Source organism: Papilio polytes, unplaced genomic scaffold, assembly GCF_000836215.1.
Source record: "Papilio polytes unplaced genomic scaffold, Ppol_1.0 DF824146.1, whole genome shotgun sequence".
In the NCBI taxonomy this organism is placed as follows: Eukaryota; Metazoa; Arthropoda; class Insecta; order Lepidoptera; family Papilionidae; genus Papilio; species Papilio polytes.
In genome coordinates this window covers 2780721-2795155 of record NW_013525058.1, presented here as the reverse complement: position 1 = coordinate 2795155, position 14435 = coordinate 2780721, and the positions used below count along the sequence as shown (strand labels likewise).

The following is a 14435-nucleotide window of genomic DNA, read 5'->3' as shown; positions in this document are numbered from 1 at the left end:
GGAACTAAGGTACAAATAAAACTCCATTAACAAAAGAAATACAAAATATATTATAGAATTTGTATAAAATCTCATAAAATTTCATTATGGAATGTTCCGGTATCCATTACCATCACCAAAAAGCATAAAATCTTTATTTCAATATACTTCCGTTTATATATTTTTGTTATTTACAATAACATTTTACTTATTAACTAAAAATAGTAAAATTTACACGATATAACTTGAATTTGTTATCACTTCTTATCATAATAAGTAGCTTCAATTATATAAATCTGTTTTTATTATTGTCTCTAATAAACAGAATACAGTTCTGAATAAATGAGCACGTTTGTTCCTTTCCTGCGCGTTACATTATTATAAACATTAGAAATTGTGACAAATATACTATAATCATGGTTAATTAAGTTATTGAGCCTTAATAAAAAATATCAAGATACGTTGTTCATAGTTTCCCTTGCATAAATGGTTTGAGATATTTATGAAAGCTTTGGTTTACCGGTTCTTTATTAAGTGGACTTTTCATAGCTTCCTCCATCAGTCTCTCGTACGCGCGGCCATCGTATGCACCAAGAGCCGAACGGAGAATCTGTATGAATTTACATATTTACAAAAAATGAATATAATTAGATATATTATAAAAGCAGTATAATTAAATCTATATTAATTTCATAAAGGGGAAAGTTTTAAATTCTTGTATTGAAGTAACTCAATAACTACTTAATAAATTTCAGAAATTTTCACCATTAAAAAAGCTATGTTGTCAAAGAGTAACATAGGTCATACTTTTTTTTTATTTCCACGCTTATATAAGACTGAGTTTGCGATATTAGTGACATTTTAACAAGTAATTTATCCGTTTTTAATTTAATTTTCTATGTCATTTTGTTATATTACCTCATCTCTGATATCAAAAGCGTCCACTAAGCCCACAGCGTCAGGTCGGAGTTTCACCAACAAATCTTCATACCAGTTTTGTAACTCTTCGATATTGCGTTCCGATATCGATGTGAACTGGCAAAGGAAAATATTACATTACTAAATAATAGTTTAAAATTAAAAACATCACTGTGATGGTATTTGATTTTCAAAGATTAATAATAATTCTAAAGTTTTATTTTCCTGTAATAGCATTCTATACAAATAGGTTTGATACTATATTTTTTTTGTAAAAAATATTAGAAAAGGAAGGTATTGGCTCCGTAAGCATAGGTTTTACTAGTTTTAAGGCGATATTGTTGCTGTAACAGAGCATACAATAAAGATTTATTAGTTATTAAAAAAGTCATTAATCTTTAGTAAATCATTAATTCGGAATTATGTTTTGAGGGGTTTCTTTGATAAAAGTGATTTTTTAATAGTGTAATAAATAAATATACTTACTCTGAGCAGATCGCCGACGCACTGCAGCGCCCAGTACACGACGTACAGTTCAACAAGCTGTGTTAATACGCGGCGGAGAGGGGCGGAGGCCGAGCGCGACAATTTCTCACTCTCCGAGTAATAACTCGACAGAATAAACGCGCGGCAATGTGCCTGTCAAATAATATATTTTTTAATGTATAAGGTAGCAAACGCCACCTGAATCCGCCAAAATGGCGAAGCGACCGCCACCTAGACATGTAATTACAGATGCGACCTTTTATAGATAGAGAAGACATTAAGAAGATATTTCGTTTGCGTTATCTCTACCGTTACATCAGCTTTTCTTCCTATCCTTTTCTTACCAGAAAAGGGACAAGAAGGAAAGGGACTAAAACTATTCCTCTAGCACACTGGATTATTCCCAAACGTCTCCCCGCTCTGTCCCCACGTGGGAACAGATGAGAATAAAAAGTGGAACTAATTTTATTTCGTAACGGTTCCATCTGTCACCTTATTAGTGATAGTGGGACCAAAAGGTGAGACAGATAAAACTTTTTATTCTCAAGTGGGGATAGAGGATACGAGGGGACAGACAGAATAATCCCGCGGAATTACTCATTTCAAGCGTGTCTTGTGTGGTCAATGTATTGACGGGCGACCGGCCTTAGAGTCCAAAGATGTTAAAATGGGCTCTACCACTGTTAAAAGTGTGTTTTAAGTGTTGTTTATTTTTATAAAAAAAAAAGAATTATCATTTTTTTTACGTTAGTGCAATTTAATAAAGTATAACCTCTGAGGCGGCTGTGAGCTGAACAGAGGTCATATTCCAAGCGTCCTCGTACGACATTCCGCTTGCTTGTCGTTTCTCGATTTGCGCCACGCATAGACCTATTTTCCTATCGAAAAAACACACGTAAGACATTCGGAAAATGATAAATTGCACGGTTATAAAGTGACGTGTTACCCTGCGGCGAGGGTCTGGAAGCCGCTGATGATGCCGAGCAGCGAGTTGTCCCAGGGCGGCGAGCGGCGGCCGGCGCTCACGGCGCCCACGTACGCCACGGTGGGCGGCAGCGCGTGCGCCGCCGTGCGCCACGCCTTCACTAGGTACCTGACACGAACTCTCACAATATGCACATTTTTACACTTTTAACATAGACATAAAATCATCTTTATTTTTCCGACTTTAACCTTGTTTCGTAAAGTCGGCACTAAGTTTTCGATAGTAATAACAAAAGTTTCAACAATTTATGTTATCATCAGAAAACATGACTGAAAGCAATAAGAAATCAACGTAACGAATTTTAATTTTAAATGAACATCTAACTTATATCATCATCTTTCTACTCCGTCTGCACGGAATTATGTGTTGTAGACATTTTCTACATCTGTACCAAACTTCAATGAGATCCGTTGATCCGTAAGAAACATCTTAAACTTTCACATATAGTGTTGGCGATGCAATAATCCTTTTCATATTTTTATTTTTAATCCTTTTTTTAAAATAAGAATGTTTATTTTTTTATTTATTCTTTTGTAAATATTTGAAGTATTGTTCGAACAGATGTCACACAGAACGCTAGGCTGAAATGTATATATTTTTATTAATTTGTAAATTTTGTTAAAAGTTGTTTTTGGTTTATTTCTTATTTATTTTACTCGCGCGTACCTTCCCGTACGAGATCGTCTCTTTCATATAGTAAGATATAGTAAAATCAAAACAATTGAAAAAAAAAATCGAATAAGTCAAATTATATCATAAACAGAGAAAGAGAGAGATATATGGATTGCGTGAAAGGTGACATGATCAAAAAGGGATTGATGACTGCGATGACGTATGATAATTATGTGGACAAAAACTTGTAGCGTCGACCCTATGGGAGTAAAATAAGGAAACACAAACATAGTGTAGAAATGTAGTTCACCTAGCAGTCTGCAGTAACATGACCGTATTCTCCCCCTCGTATGTGCAGGCGGCAGTGACGAGGCCGTAGGTGAGCGGCAGGTTGGAGGAGAGCATGTAGCCGTGGCCGCCGCAGGCGAGGCGGCAGCGCTCCACGCACGCCGCCGCGTCGCTCGTCGTGATCGCCTTCAGGCAACACGACAGCGCGTGCAACTGCACATAGCCAAAATCCTCATATACATTGTTTTAGCTTGCTAACATTGTAAATGATTTAAGTAATCAATTCTTCGATTCTCCGACACCCTAGACACTAATATTGCATCTATTTTAAAGATTTTTTACTATTTTTAATACTGTTGACTTTTCTCTTTGTTCATGTTCTCTTAGGGATTATCATACTATCATTTAAATTGTTTTCCCATTACTAATATACTGTTACTGTATTCTAATACTATTGTTTTCCCGTTTAATAAAAGAAAAAAATATCAACACTTCACTTTACATCTACTATGGTAAGCTAGCATTAAGAGCTTAGCCTAAGATTAAGTGCTATAAAAAATGCTATAAAAAATTTGTCAACCACGCTGGTCGAATGCATGTCAGTTCACTTCTGAAATTAGTTGTTTTTTTATTTTAATATCATCATTTTTCATCAACAGTGATAACCGTTAAAAAATAATTTAAAACATATAACATTTTGTGGGCTAGTTTCTATTGATAATCCCTTAAAGTCTGTTTTTATTTAAGGAAATTTTTAACGGAACTTGTATCTAATCAAGGTGGGTTTCAGCATTACCGGCATCCTTTAACTGTAATACAAATACATAAGAAAAAAGTTAATAAAAACAAAAATTTTAAGATGCGTCAATATTCGCATGTCAACATTAAACCTTTCGAACGAATCATGAATTGATCGCGAAATATACATTTAGTAGAAGTAATGAACACTAAATTGCTGAGTAATAAGGGAGAAGGCAGGCAGCAGAAGTGCATACTTCAGGCAGCCTCTCCATGTCGCCGGTCTCGAGCTCCGCGGTGACGTTGTTGTACATGTCCCAGAGGCCGGCGGCGCAGAGGCGGAAGGCGTGCACGCTGGCCACGCCGATCAGCAGCTTGTGCTGCTGCGTCACGTACTCCAGGATCTGAGGCTCCGGCTCGCTATAGCATATATTTCCTATACTACTTTTCCGATGAAAAAACGCTAATTGAGGACCAAAATATAGTTCAAGATCACATCGTAACAAGTTTGATAAAATTATTAACGACTAGCTGTTGCTCGCGACTTCGTCTGCTTGAAATTAAAAATAATAAAAATATATGTTATTCGTTGATAACGTAGCTTTTTAATTGTAAAAGAGTTTTTGAAATCGGCCAAGTAGTTTTTGAGTTATTTCAATACATACAAAAATAGAAATCTTTCCTCTTTATAAAATTGGTTTGGAGGCCTAATTTTAATTCCTTTTCCTTTTCTTAAGAGGAAAGGATGTAAAGGAAAACTGGATTTGACGGTGGAGGAGACGCATAAGAAGGAGAAATATCTCTTCATGTTCGTCTCCAGTTTAGTCAAACGGAATATTAAAAAATCCCTTAATATTACCTAACACATCTAAAGTAAGGGAATAAAAGCTCTATCACTATGCCTATAAGGTTTAGTTTGGCGTCTTACTCGGGCCGGAGCTGCGACTGGCGGCGCACGGCGGAGTATCTGGTGGCGATGGTGACGGCCTTGGCCATGTAGTTGCACATGTCGTGTACCAACATCACGCGCACAAACATCATGGTGCCGTACGTTAGCTTGGAGCTCGGCGACTTCACGTACGTACCGTCCTGTTTTAAATTATAAAACTCTGTATCTATTTGGTTTTTATTTTTTTCAAGCAAATATGTTGAATTTGTATGAGCTTTTCTGTTTTAGATGTTGTTAAGATAAAAAAAAAAGAAATACAGACGAATTGAGTAGCTCCGTCTTTTGGGAAGTCGGTCAAAAAGGAAGTTTAGTTAGACTAGTTTAGTACAATATTGTTACGGAGACCTAATTAAGTCTTTGTTTATTAGAATTTACTTCTAACATATAATTGTTAGCTGGCGGTTGCATTCATAGCACACATAGTAATTTAGTTAGTTATTACATAAAAAAATCAATTGAAAAGGTAAAGACAAACAGGCGTTAAAAAAAGTGATGTTACATGTCGATATTTTGGTTTTGAAATACATGATAATCATAGTGTATATAACTGAAGGGCTGCAGTTTTGATGTACTAATTAGTAATGTTATCATATCGGTTTTATCATTAAATCCAACCTCGCTACATATTTACTTATCTCTATCACCCGGATATCAATACATAGAGTAAATATTTATTGAAAAAAACATGACAGATCTTACTCTTGTCCATTTAAAAGATTTTACGTTAAATAAAAAATGTAGGTAATAACAAGGCTTCGATTCTATTTAATTACTTCGCTTGGGTTTTCATTAACAAAATGAACTATTCTACGTTATTATTGGCACAGTGTAAATCCCTTTATATTTGTTGATAGAACTGAAATATTTATGTTCAACTAGCTTTTGCCCGCGACTCCGTCCGCGAGGAATTAAAAAAAACTTAGTAGCCTGTGTTCTTCTAGACTGTACTCTACATCTAATCCAAATTTTAACAAGATCCGTTCAGTCGTTTAGGTTACAAACTCTAACAAACATCCATCTATCCATCTAAACTTTTGCATTTATAATATTATAACAAGAAATAAGATAACCGGCAAAAGGTTACCGGGCTAATTTAATTGTATATTGATGCTGACTCTATATTTTTTTATAATTACTAGCATCTACGAATATTTCCTAGTATTTAAATCGTAAATACAAGATTGTAATGATTAATTATTATAATTATCTAATAACAATGCAAAAGAAGTTTACACCGTTTTACTTGAATGTATAATTAACTATGATGATTACTGAACTGTTATTACTACGCTGAATATTTTAATAAGTATAGGATATAATAATATAGCTTTATACTAAACACCTGCTCACAATATGTCTTTTTTAATAACTGTTATATGTCGAAATATGCTACGCGCTAGTAAAGCGCCTATATTCAACCTGACCTTAACTTGCATAAGTGATAATTACTGGCATGGATTGCATACTGGCATGCCAGTTTCGTATACAAATTACTATAAGTACATACCAGAAAGTGTGAACTACTGGCATGGGATTTCCCGCCTATAAATATTATCACGAGCTATTGCTTGCGACTTCGTCCACGTGAAATTTAAAAAAGTTAAAAGTAGCCTATTTTACTCAGCGATTACGTAGCTTTTTAGTGGTCAAAGAATTCTGAAATTGTCCAGTATTTTTTGAGTTATTTCAATAATGCATAATACAAATACCACTTTACAATATTAGATTAGACGGCTTCGACCGCGTGAAATAAAAATAAATATAGCCAATGTTACTCACTGATAACGTAGCTATTTATGGTGAAAGAATTTTGAAATAGGTCCAATAGATTTTTTAATTAAATACATACAAAAACATAGACCTTTCATCTTTATAATATTAGTGCAGGTATAGATTACCAAATGTTCCTCACCTCTAATACTTTAGAATTCTTCATCAGCATATGTTCCCTTGGTATCCTGACGTTGTCGAAGCCGAGGAAGCCATTGTTGGTGCCGTTCATGCCGAGCTTGGCGCCGATCTCGCCGACCTTGATGCCGGCCAGCGGCATGTGCGTCTCCTCGTCCCTCAGCTGCACTATGAAGGGGTGTATGCCGTGGCACTTCCCCTGCGTGAACAGCTGCGCCATCACCACGCAGTAGTTGGCGGTGTGCGCCACTGTTGGGATACATTGATAGATCAAGCTATCGTAATTTTAAGCCCCAATACCAATCATTCTCTTTGAAAAGCAATGACAACAATAACGTTATACATGGAAATGAATACATTGGAAAGTAAGACAATAATTAACAACAAAAACAAAAAAACTACGGTGTAAGACAATAATGGTGCAGACAGAAAATGTAGGAATTTTCGTTGCTATATGTATACTATTATAATAAAGCGTAAACACACACTTCTTTGTTGCCTAAGATGTCAGAAATTACTGCATATTTTTGAATAATTATTTTTATAATAAATAGCCCTACACTTACGTCACGCTTTAGGCTATATATTTTCACGCCATTAAACTTAGGGGGTAAACATTTTGGATACAATCTTAATGTGGGAAGGAGACCATAAGTTGCTGCCAACATCAAGGAAGCAAGATTGTCAAGGTTTGTCATGTCATGTCATTTTGACATTTGCTATTGATAATTTGACACATGTAAACAATAAAATAAAAATTTTCATAATTTTATGCGGCATGGGAACAGCTAGTTACTAATATTACAAATGCGGAAGTTTGGATGGATAGATGTTTGATAGAGTTTGTAACCACAACTGCTTAACGTATCTCGATAAAGTTTGACAGACGTAGAGCATAGTCTGGAAGAACTCATAGCCTACTTTTTTTTTAAATCTACGCGGACGGTCTTAGAGCTAGTAGAGAAGTACAAGGAAAACATCATCGTAAAGTACTGTTGATGATATAACGCATAGAAGTGAATAATTCAATAGATATTTATGTAACCATAGAAACATCTAGAAACTGGCCATCTCATGTCATTGAACTAATCTTTTAATTTCGAAATCGTTTACTCAATCAAAACAAATATTCATTGCACTCGTATATCAGGTCGATAAGATTTTATTTTGATTATGTTAAAACGTAAAGAATCGATAAAAACCGGTAACTCATGCTGAAATACCCGAACGAAAACTATTGTTGTTTCTTTTTAAAGAGAAATAAGGATGCTAAGACGTCTAACGTATATAAGTAGTTTAGATATACTACTAATGTCTAAACGTATTTAGTTAAACACTATACTGTTCAAAGTTCAAACTACAAAGTCTCGGTTTAAAAGTTTCCTATACTTTATTAAACTAAGAGGTAACATTGTCATAATGGTAAGAATGGTTAAGAAAAAAAATGTTAAAATTCAAGACCATTAAATTATATATTCTCCAATTGTATAAAACTCAAAAAAGTTCGTGAGATTAAAGCCAGGTTATTAAATTAATAGCCGATCTTACACTGACATTGAACCGTGAGTTCCGATGCCAGAAATAAAAACCAGAATTCTTAGTCATTCGCTTTGAAAAAGGTTGCAACTTTATTTTAAGTAAGAGTAATCATACTAATATTATAAATGCAAAAGTATAGATGGATGGATGATTGTTTGTTATAGTTTGTAGACTAAATGGCTGAATGGATATCGAAGAAATTTGGCATAGTTGTAGAGGATAGCCTGAAAGAACACATAGGTTACTTACTTTTGTTTTTTTTATTCTACGCGGACGGAGTCGCGGGCGAAATCTAATTAAGAATAATTTTTCACACTATGGATGTTTAATTTTTAATAATTTTAAGCTACTTAAAGAAATCTTATTTTGCTACTGAAACAATGGAATGTTTTTAATGAGAGTTAGTTTGTCAATGTTTTTACAAAGTATATATGCGATATTTTGTCTACAATTTCTTGTGAAATCGTTTTGCCGGAAGTGCAGAATATTTCAATGACAGACATAATTAACCAGCTAACCTGTCGGCAAGGACTAAATACTATTTAAAATGCAAAATCAATGCACCGTGTTTGCTTTTGGTGATTGTCTTTAATGTTGAAACATGTTTATTCAATGAAAATAGAGTCATTTGGTATAAAATTAATAGACTAGTTGAATTAACATGAATGAGTCCAAACTATTTGCTCTACTATTACTGTTAAGGGTATGTTAGAACTAAAGATATTGTAATAGTGACTATTTTTATCATAACCAGTGCCCTAGGCTAGATTTTTATGACACCTTCTAACTGCAATACCCAATACAAACCCATACTAAACAAAAATACATTAGAAGTTATGTTCCTGTGGCGCTCGGCACACTGGGCGGCCGCGCCATCTTGCCTTACGCTAATATCAGTACTGACAATGTTCCTATATATCTTGGCCCTTAATGCTAGTTGCAGTACAAAACGCAATTTTAGGTGTAGCGATTGTAGAGTGCTCATGATTTCTAGCCACCAACATATCTATATCTATACTATTATAACAAAGTGTAAACACACACTTCTTTGTTGCCTTAGATCTCAGCAATTACAGCATATTTTCGAATAGCTCTTTTTTAATAAAAAGCGCTACACTTACGTCACGCTTTAGGCTATATCTTTCAACGCCATAAAACTTAAGGGGTAAATATTTTGCATAAAAACTATAATGTGGGAAAGAGACCATAAGTTGTTGCCAACATTAAGAAGCAAGATTGCCAAGGTTTTTCGTGTCATGTCATTTTAACATTTGCAATTGATAATATGACAAATGTGAACAATAAAATAAAATTTTCATAATTTCATGCGGATGAAGTCGCACGGGAACAGATAGTATGAATATACCCTATAATAACCCTAACCCTTAGATATACTTACGTCCTCCAGGCCACCACTTGTATGCGGTGAGTGTGGGGCTGTGCAGCACGAACTGCTTGGCGGCCGCGTCGTATGTCGCCGTCGTCTCCAGACCGCGGATGAACGTGCCGTGACCTAACTCCGTCTGAAATGTCCTACATTCTAATTTTTCTTTGAATATCACGCGCAACTGATAACCACTTTGTAAGCATATAAATACTTTTGCCATCTGTAAAGTTTTTTTTATATACGAGAGGTGTAGATTTAAACAGTGACAATAGATTCATTTCTACATTGTAATAAGTAGTAGCTGACACTATCCTTGAAAATGTAAAATTAAACACAGGTTAAAAAACTTTTCGGAGTTGGTAAAAAAAAAAATGGAATTATTATTTATTTTTAAAATACCTGTGCATAAGTGCCGATTATGCTGAGATTGAACGCTCTTCCGATCCAGTATGCTTGTTGTTCGACTGTCGCCTGTCCCATGAGGGTGGGTATGAACATCACATAGTGCAGGGTTAGAGGAGAGCCGTCACCCAAGATGGCCGACCCGAGGTTCCCGCCCAAAAGTGCCCTGGCATATGTTGATTACAATTTAAAAAAAAACATCGTCAAATTTCATAACTATATCCATTGTTATGAGGAAATATAAAGATAATCTAAAATCTGATCTAAAAAAATCTTTTACACAACAAAAGTTGTGTTAACTATTTCCTAGGATATTTCTCACAATTATTTTCAATTCAATTCAAATATATGATAATTTAATACAAAATCTTTTGTTTTCGCAGTTTTAGGTTTTTGCTATCATTTATTTTTTTTAAAATATTATTAAGTGGCAAACAAGCAGCAAGATAGTCATCCGCAATAGCAGATGAGTTGCCCACCCTTAATGAATGGATAAGAAGACGCACATAAAGAGGATATCTCTCCTTCCTATGCATCTCCTCTACTGTCAAATCCATGTTCCCCTTCCATCCTATTCTTATGTCAAAACGGGTGGGAAAGAAAAAGGGCAAAAGTTGGGCCTCCGGCACTAAACTCATCAGATGAAATGCGGAATTGCTCCTGCGTTACATCTGTTGTCTGTATGGTCGTGGTATTACACTGGGCGAGCTGTCCCACTCATGAGAAGATGTTAATGTGGGCTTTATCACAGTTTAATGTAAATACTTACATATAATTCTCCATACCAGCATTATCTTCTTCTTGCAGTCTACGCATCATTTTAAACAGCATACATGCTTTTTTAATAGCCAATTCATATTTTTCCTTGTGACTTAGATAATCTGAAGGCACTTCATCAATATGGATTCCTTCTTTGAACACCATCTCCTCTATAAAAAAAAGTTAATTTAACTAAAAGTGCTTTTTTGGAAATAAGGTGATTTCATTTTATTTAAGGTGTACAATTTAATATCATATTAATATATTTTTTAAAACAATACACAATAAATTGTATAAAATGGTGAATATATTATATTTACTGCAATTATTTTTAATTATGATTAGTTATGTGGGATTTATTTTAATTAGGCAGTTTTTGTTATAGATCATAATTTGTTTTATTAAAAAATAAACCTAAATCAAAGACACACTATATTTATCCCTTTCTAACATTGTGTCTGTATATCAAAATAAACATATTTAGGTCTCGTGTGATAAAATAACTGAACTATGAACTTTAGCCCACAAGATTAATAAATCTCTTTGTCCTAGTTTGAAAATAATCGTTTGTCGCCCTTTACAAATGATTATTCTGTAAAACACAATAAATAATGAAAAAATAATAAATGTATTAGAATTTTATTAAAAAAAAATATTAATATCTTGTTGAAGTCAAATTTGTAAGAAATCTATAAAAAATATACAAGTAAAGTTAAAATCACCTCGTTTCTTCCTTTCTTCGGTTTTTTGTGGCCCTCCATCTATGAGGTTTGTAAGCTCTGTAATGTTAAACGTACAATTGTCCCTTTCCTTCTGTAAATCAGGATTCACTTTCACTGACTCCGACATTATGATATACGCGGCACTTAATAACGCAACATAAAAAAATAATTAGAAACGATCAGACAATCGAAGTTGTATCAGAGAATTAAATGTGGTAATTATCTCGATTACGCAGTCACAGCCCGCGACCCGCCAACTCGTCACAATTCTCACAAGTGTTCAAAAGTTCAAACCAACCAACTCGCAACCTCATTATTTTTTTATTGCTCAATGTTTTGATTTATTTGTGCTGTTATCATGGAAAACAGCTGTCACTTTTCGTCAGTCAGTTATTGACAGTGACACACGTCACTTTAGGATGACGTCAAATAGGAAATGACGAAACGAAAAGAACAAAGAGTAGCTGTGGTTTACATTGAAGTTTTCACTAAAATTATATTTCTTTTCAACAATTTTATTTATAAAAGTACAAATGAATTAATGCATGATTTTCAAAATACTTCCATTTGATTTAATTAATACTAAGGTAGGAAGAAATCTGCTATTTTATTAATTTAGTCTGTTAAAGTGCAACACCTCAACTTCAGGACCCGCCATATTTCTTTCCTGTGTGCGTTGTGGAACTCACCGTTTCAAGATGAGGTTAGTTTTAATATATTAAAACATTAAGGGCATAAAATGTGTTCAATTCGTTGAAAACTATTACATTCTATCTTTATTACAAATTTTAGATATAAATCTATGTAGAAAGTGCTAAGTTTTGTCAATTATGGATTGTCAACACAACCAAGTATTGTATGCCATGTGGTCAACGAAATATTTTATTTTTCAGTTCTCTAAAGCTACAGAAGAGGCTAGCAGCCTCTGTTATGCGATGTGGTAAAAAGAAAGTGTGGTTGGATCCAAATGAAATCAATGAGATTGCAAACACCAATTCCCGTAAGTATTGCCGGTACTCGGAAAGTTTCATTTGTGTTTGATTTATTTGTCAATCTCATCGACGGTGCATATAATGTTTGTAAAATTGTCCATAATGTTATTGTTGTCTAGCACGCGTACTACTTATACAAAATATATGTGTATTTTATCAGACTGAAGCTGTACTACTATATACATCACAATGTGAAAGCTAGCCTATTATGGTACGAAAATATGCAAATACTTGTCTCATTATGCATACAACAGAAGTGTATAATTTGCGGTAGTAGATAAGAATCCTCATGAGTAGAAGATATTCCCCTAATTTAGGGGTTACAGAATTGCAGAAAGTACATGTCTCAGTTCTAGTAAATAAACCCTGGAGATAATCTAGATGATGGAAATTTTGTTGGCATAATATTCCAGGACAGAACATCCGTAAGATGATCAAGGATGGTCTCGTCATCAAGAAACCCGTAGCAGTGCACTCGCGCGCGCGCGTCCGCAAGAACACTGAAGCCCGTAGAAAAGGTCGTCACTGTGGTTTTGGTAAAAGAAGAGGTACAGCTAATGCGCGTATGCCTCAAAAAGTAAGTGGAATGATTAAAAAAAATCTTTATTTTCCTATGTAATCTAGGCATGAACCTAACGGAATACTATAGTATCATTTCAAGCAATAGATTAGTATGACATTGTATAATACACAGAAACAATCATTTATACACACTTATGAGATTAAGAACCAAAAAAAAAGATAGCGAAGGTTTGGTTATAAGATGTGGAATGAGTCAATACAATATACATATATACACAATATACATATAACATACAATATACAATGAATTCAATGATTGCCATTTCCCTCATACTTACCCTACTCCTGTAGGGTTGGCCAGCAGATTTTCCTCCTTCAGTTTGATTTACCATTACTTAGACATTTCTTCCTGGATGTCACCTTTTAGACATCCCAACATTTTTCAAAGCCGTAAAGTATTAAGAATTAAATCTTTAATAATAAATATCACTTAATACAGATCACTTCAGTGCTTGTGAATTTTAGTCTAAAATTATAAGTACCACATGCTGTGTAATTGAACCTTTAGAAATGCTGTAGGTATTTTAAAACTTGACATCCGTTTTTGTAGGAACTATGGGTACAAAGACAGAGGGTACTCCGTAAGCTGCTCCTCAAGTACAGAACGGCCAAGAAAATAGACAGGCATCTATACCACGCCCTGTACATGAAGGCGAAGGGTAATGTGTTCAAGAACAAGCGTGTCCTCATGGAGTACATCCACAGGAAGAAGGCAGAGAAGGCCAGGACTAAGATGTTGAGGTATTACCGTTTTTTAATTATAAATAGTGGCAAAAGAGCAAGTGGCCATTTGAATTCATCTGAAAGGTTGACTACTGCCTATGGTTTTAAAAATGTCTTACATCTGTGTATGATTCCATTATTGACTTTTAAACTTACTAAACTAATAAAGGATTTGATGAGCACCTTAGTGTACCCTAGGCTCATTTGTTTCCTTCTTTTATAATGAATGTTTTTTTTTCTAAGAAACAGCAACCAAAAATTTAATTCATGGAAATAGCTCAAGGTTAGATTAAATAAAAAATATCAGTTTAATTTTTTTTAATTTTAGGGTTTAAAAATGGTCCTATTCTTATACATCACATTTATCTATTCTATTTGTTGACCGACTTCCCAAAAGAAGGAGGTATTCAATTCGTCGGTATATTTATTTTTTTTTTTTTTTTTTTTTTTTTTTTTTTTTTTTTTT

At 34.2% G+C, this 14435-nt stretch overlaps 2 protein-coding genes across 2 annotated transcripts in view; one reads left to right on the top strand and one right to left on the bottom strand.

The window, feature by feature from the left end:
• Nucleotides 1-28: 28 nt before the first annotated feature.
• On the bottom strand, nucleotides 29-11799 carry LOC106111888 (probable peroxisomal acyl-coenzyme A oxidase 1). Its single transcript, XM_013294079.1, has 13 exons — nucleotides 11673-11799; nucleotides 10961-11120; nucleotides 10189-10357; nucleotides 9802-9925; nucleotides 6868-7112; nucleotides 4935-5095; nucleotides 4264-4426; nucleotides 3291-3481; nucleotides 2330-2476; nucleotides 2156-2261; nucleotides 1384-1536; nucleotides 898-1014; nucleotides 29-589 (listed from the first exon to the last, which is right to left on the bottom strand). The coding sequence occupies exons 1-13, from the start codon at nucleotides 11797-11799 to the stop codon at nucleotides 446-448; spliced, it is 2007 nt and encodes a 668-aa protein (XP_013149533.1). The 3' UTR covers nucleotides 29-445.
• Nucleotides 11800-12274: 475 nt separating this feature from the next.
• The window catches only part of LOC106111889 (60S ribosomal protein L19), a 4647-nt gene continuing 2486 nt past the window's right edge, over nucleotides 12275-14435 (top strand). The window contains exons 1-4 of the mRNA XM_013294080.1: nucleotides 12275-12375; nucleotides 12566-12672; nucleotides 13078-13241; nucleotides 13797-13987. Of these exons, the coding sequence (XP_013149534.1) occupies nucleotides 12371-12375; nucleotides 12566-12672; nucleotides 13078-13241; nucleotides 13797-13987 (467 nt within the window). The 5' untranslated portion in view covers nucleotides 12275-12370. The remainder of the gene's footprint in view (nucleotides 12376-12565; nucleotides 12673-13077; nucleotides 13242-13796; nucleotides 13988-14435) is intronic.

What these genes read in the sequence shown, in the direction of transcription:
- LOC106111888 (XM_013294079.1), bottom strand. Translation starts at nt 11,799, where the DNA reads ATGTCGGAGTCAGTGAAAGTGAATCCTGATTTACAGAAGGAAAGGGAC. An exon ending in GCGTCGGCGATCTGCTCAGA is followed by an intron (nt 1,015 to 1,383) that starts GTAAGTATATTT and finishes TTCCTTTGCCAG; the next exon opens with TTCACATCGATATCGGAACG. An exon ending in CTTTTGATATCAGAGATGAG is followed by an intron (nt 590 to 897) that starts GTAATATAACAA and finishes AAATTCATACAG; the next exon opens with ATTCTCCGTTCGGCTCTTGG.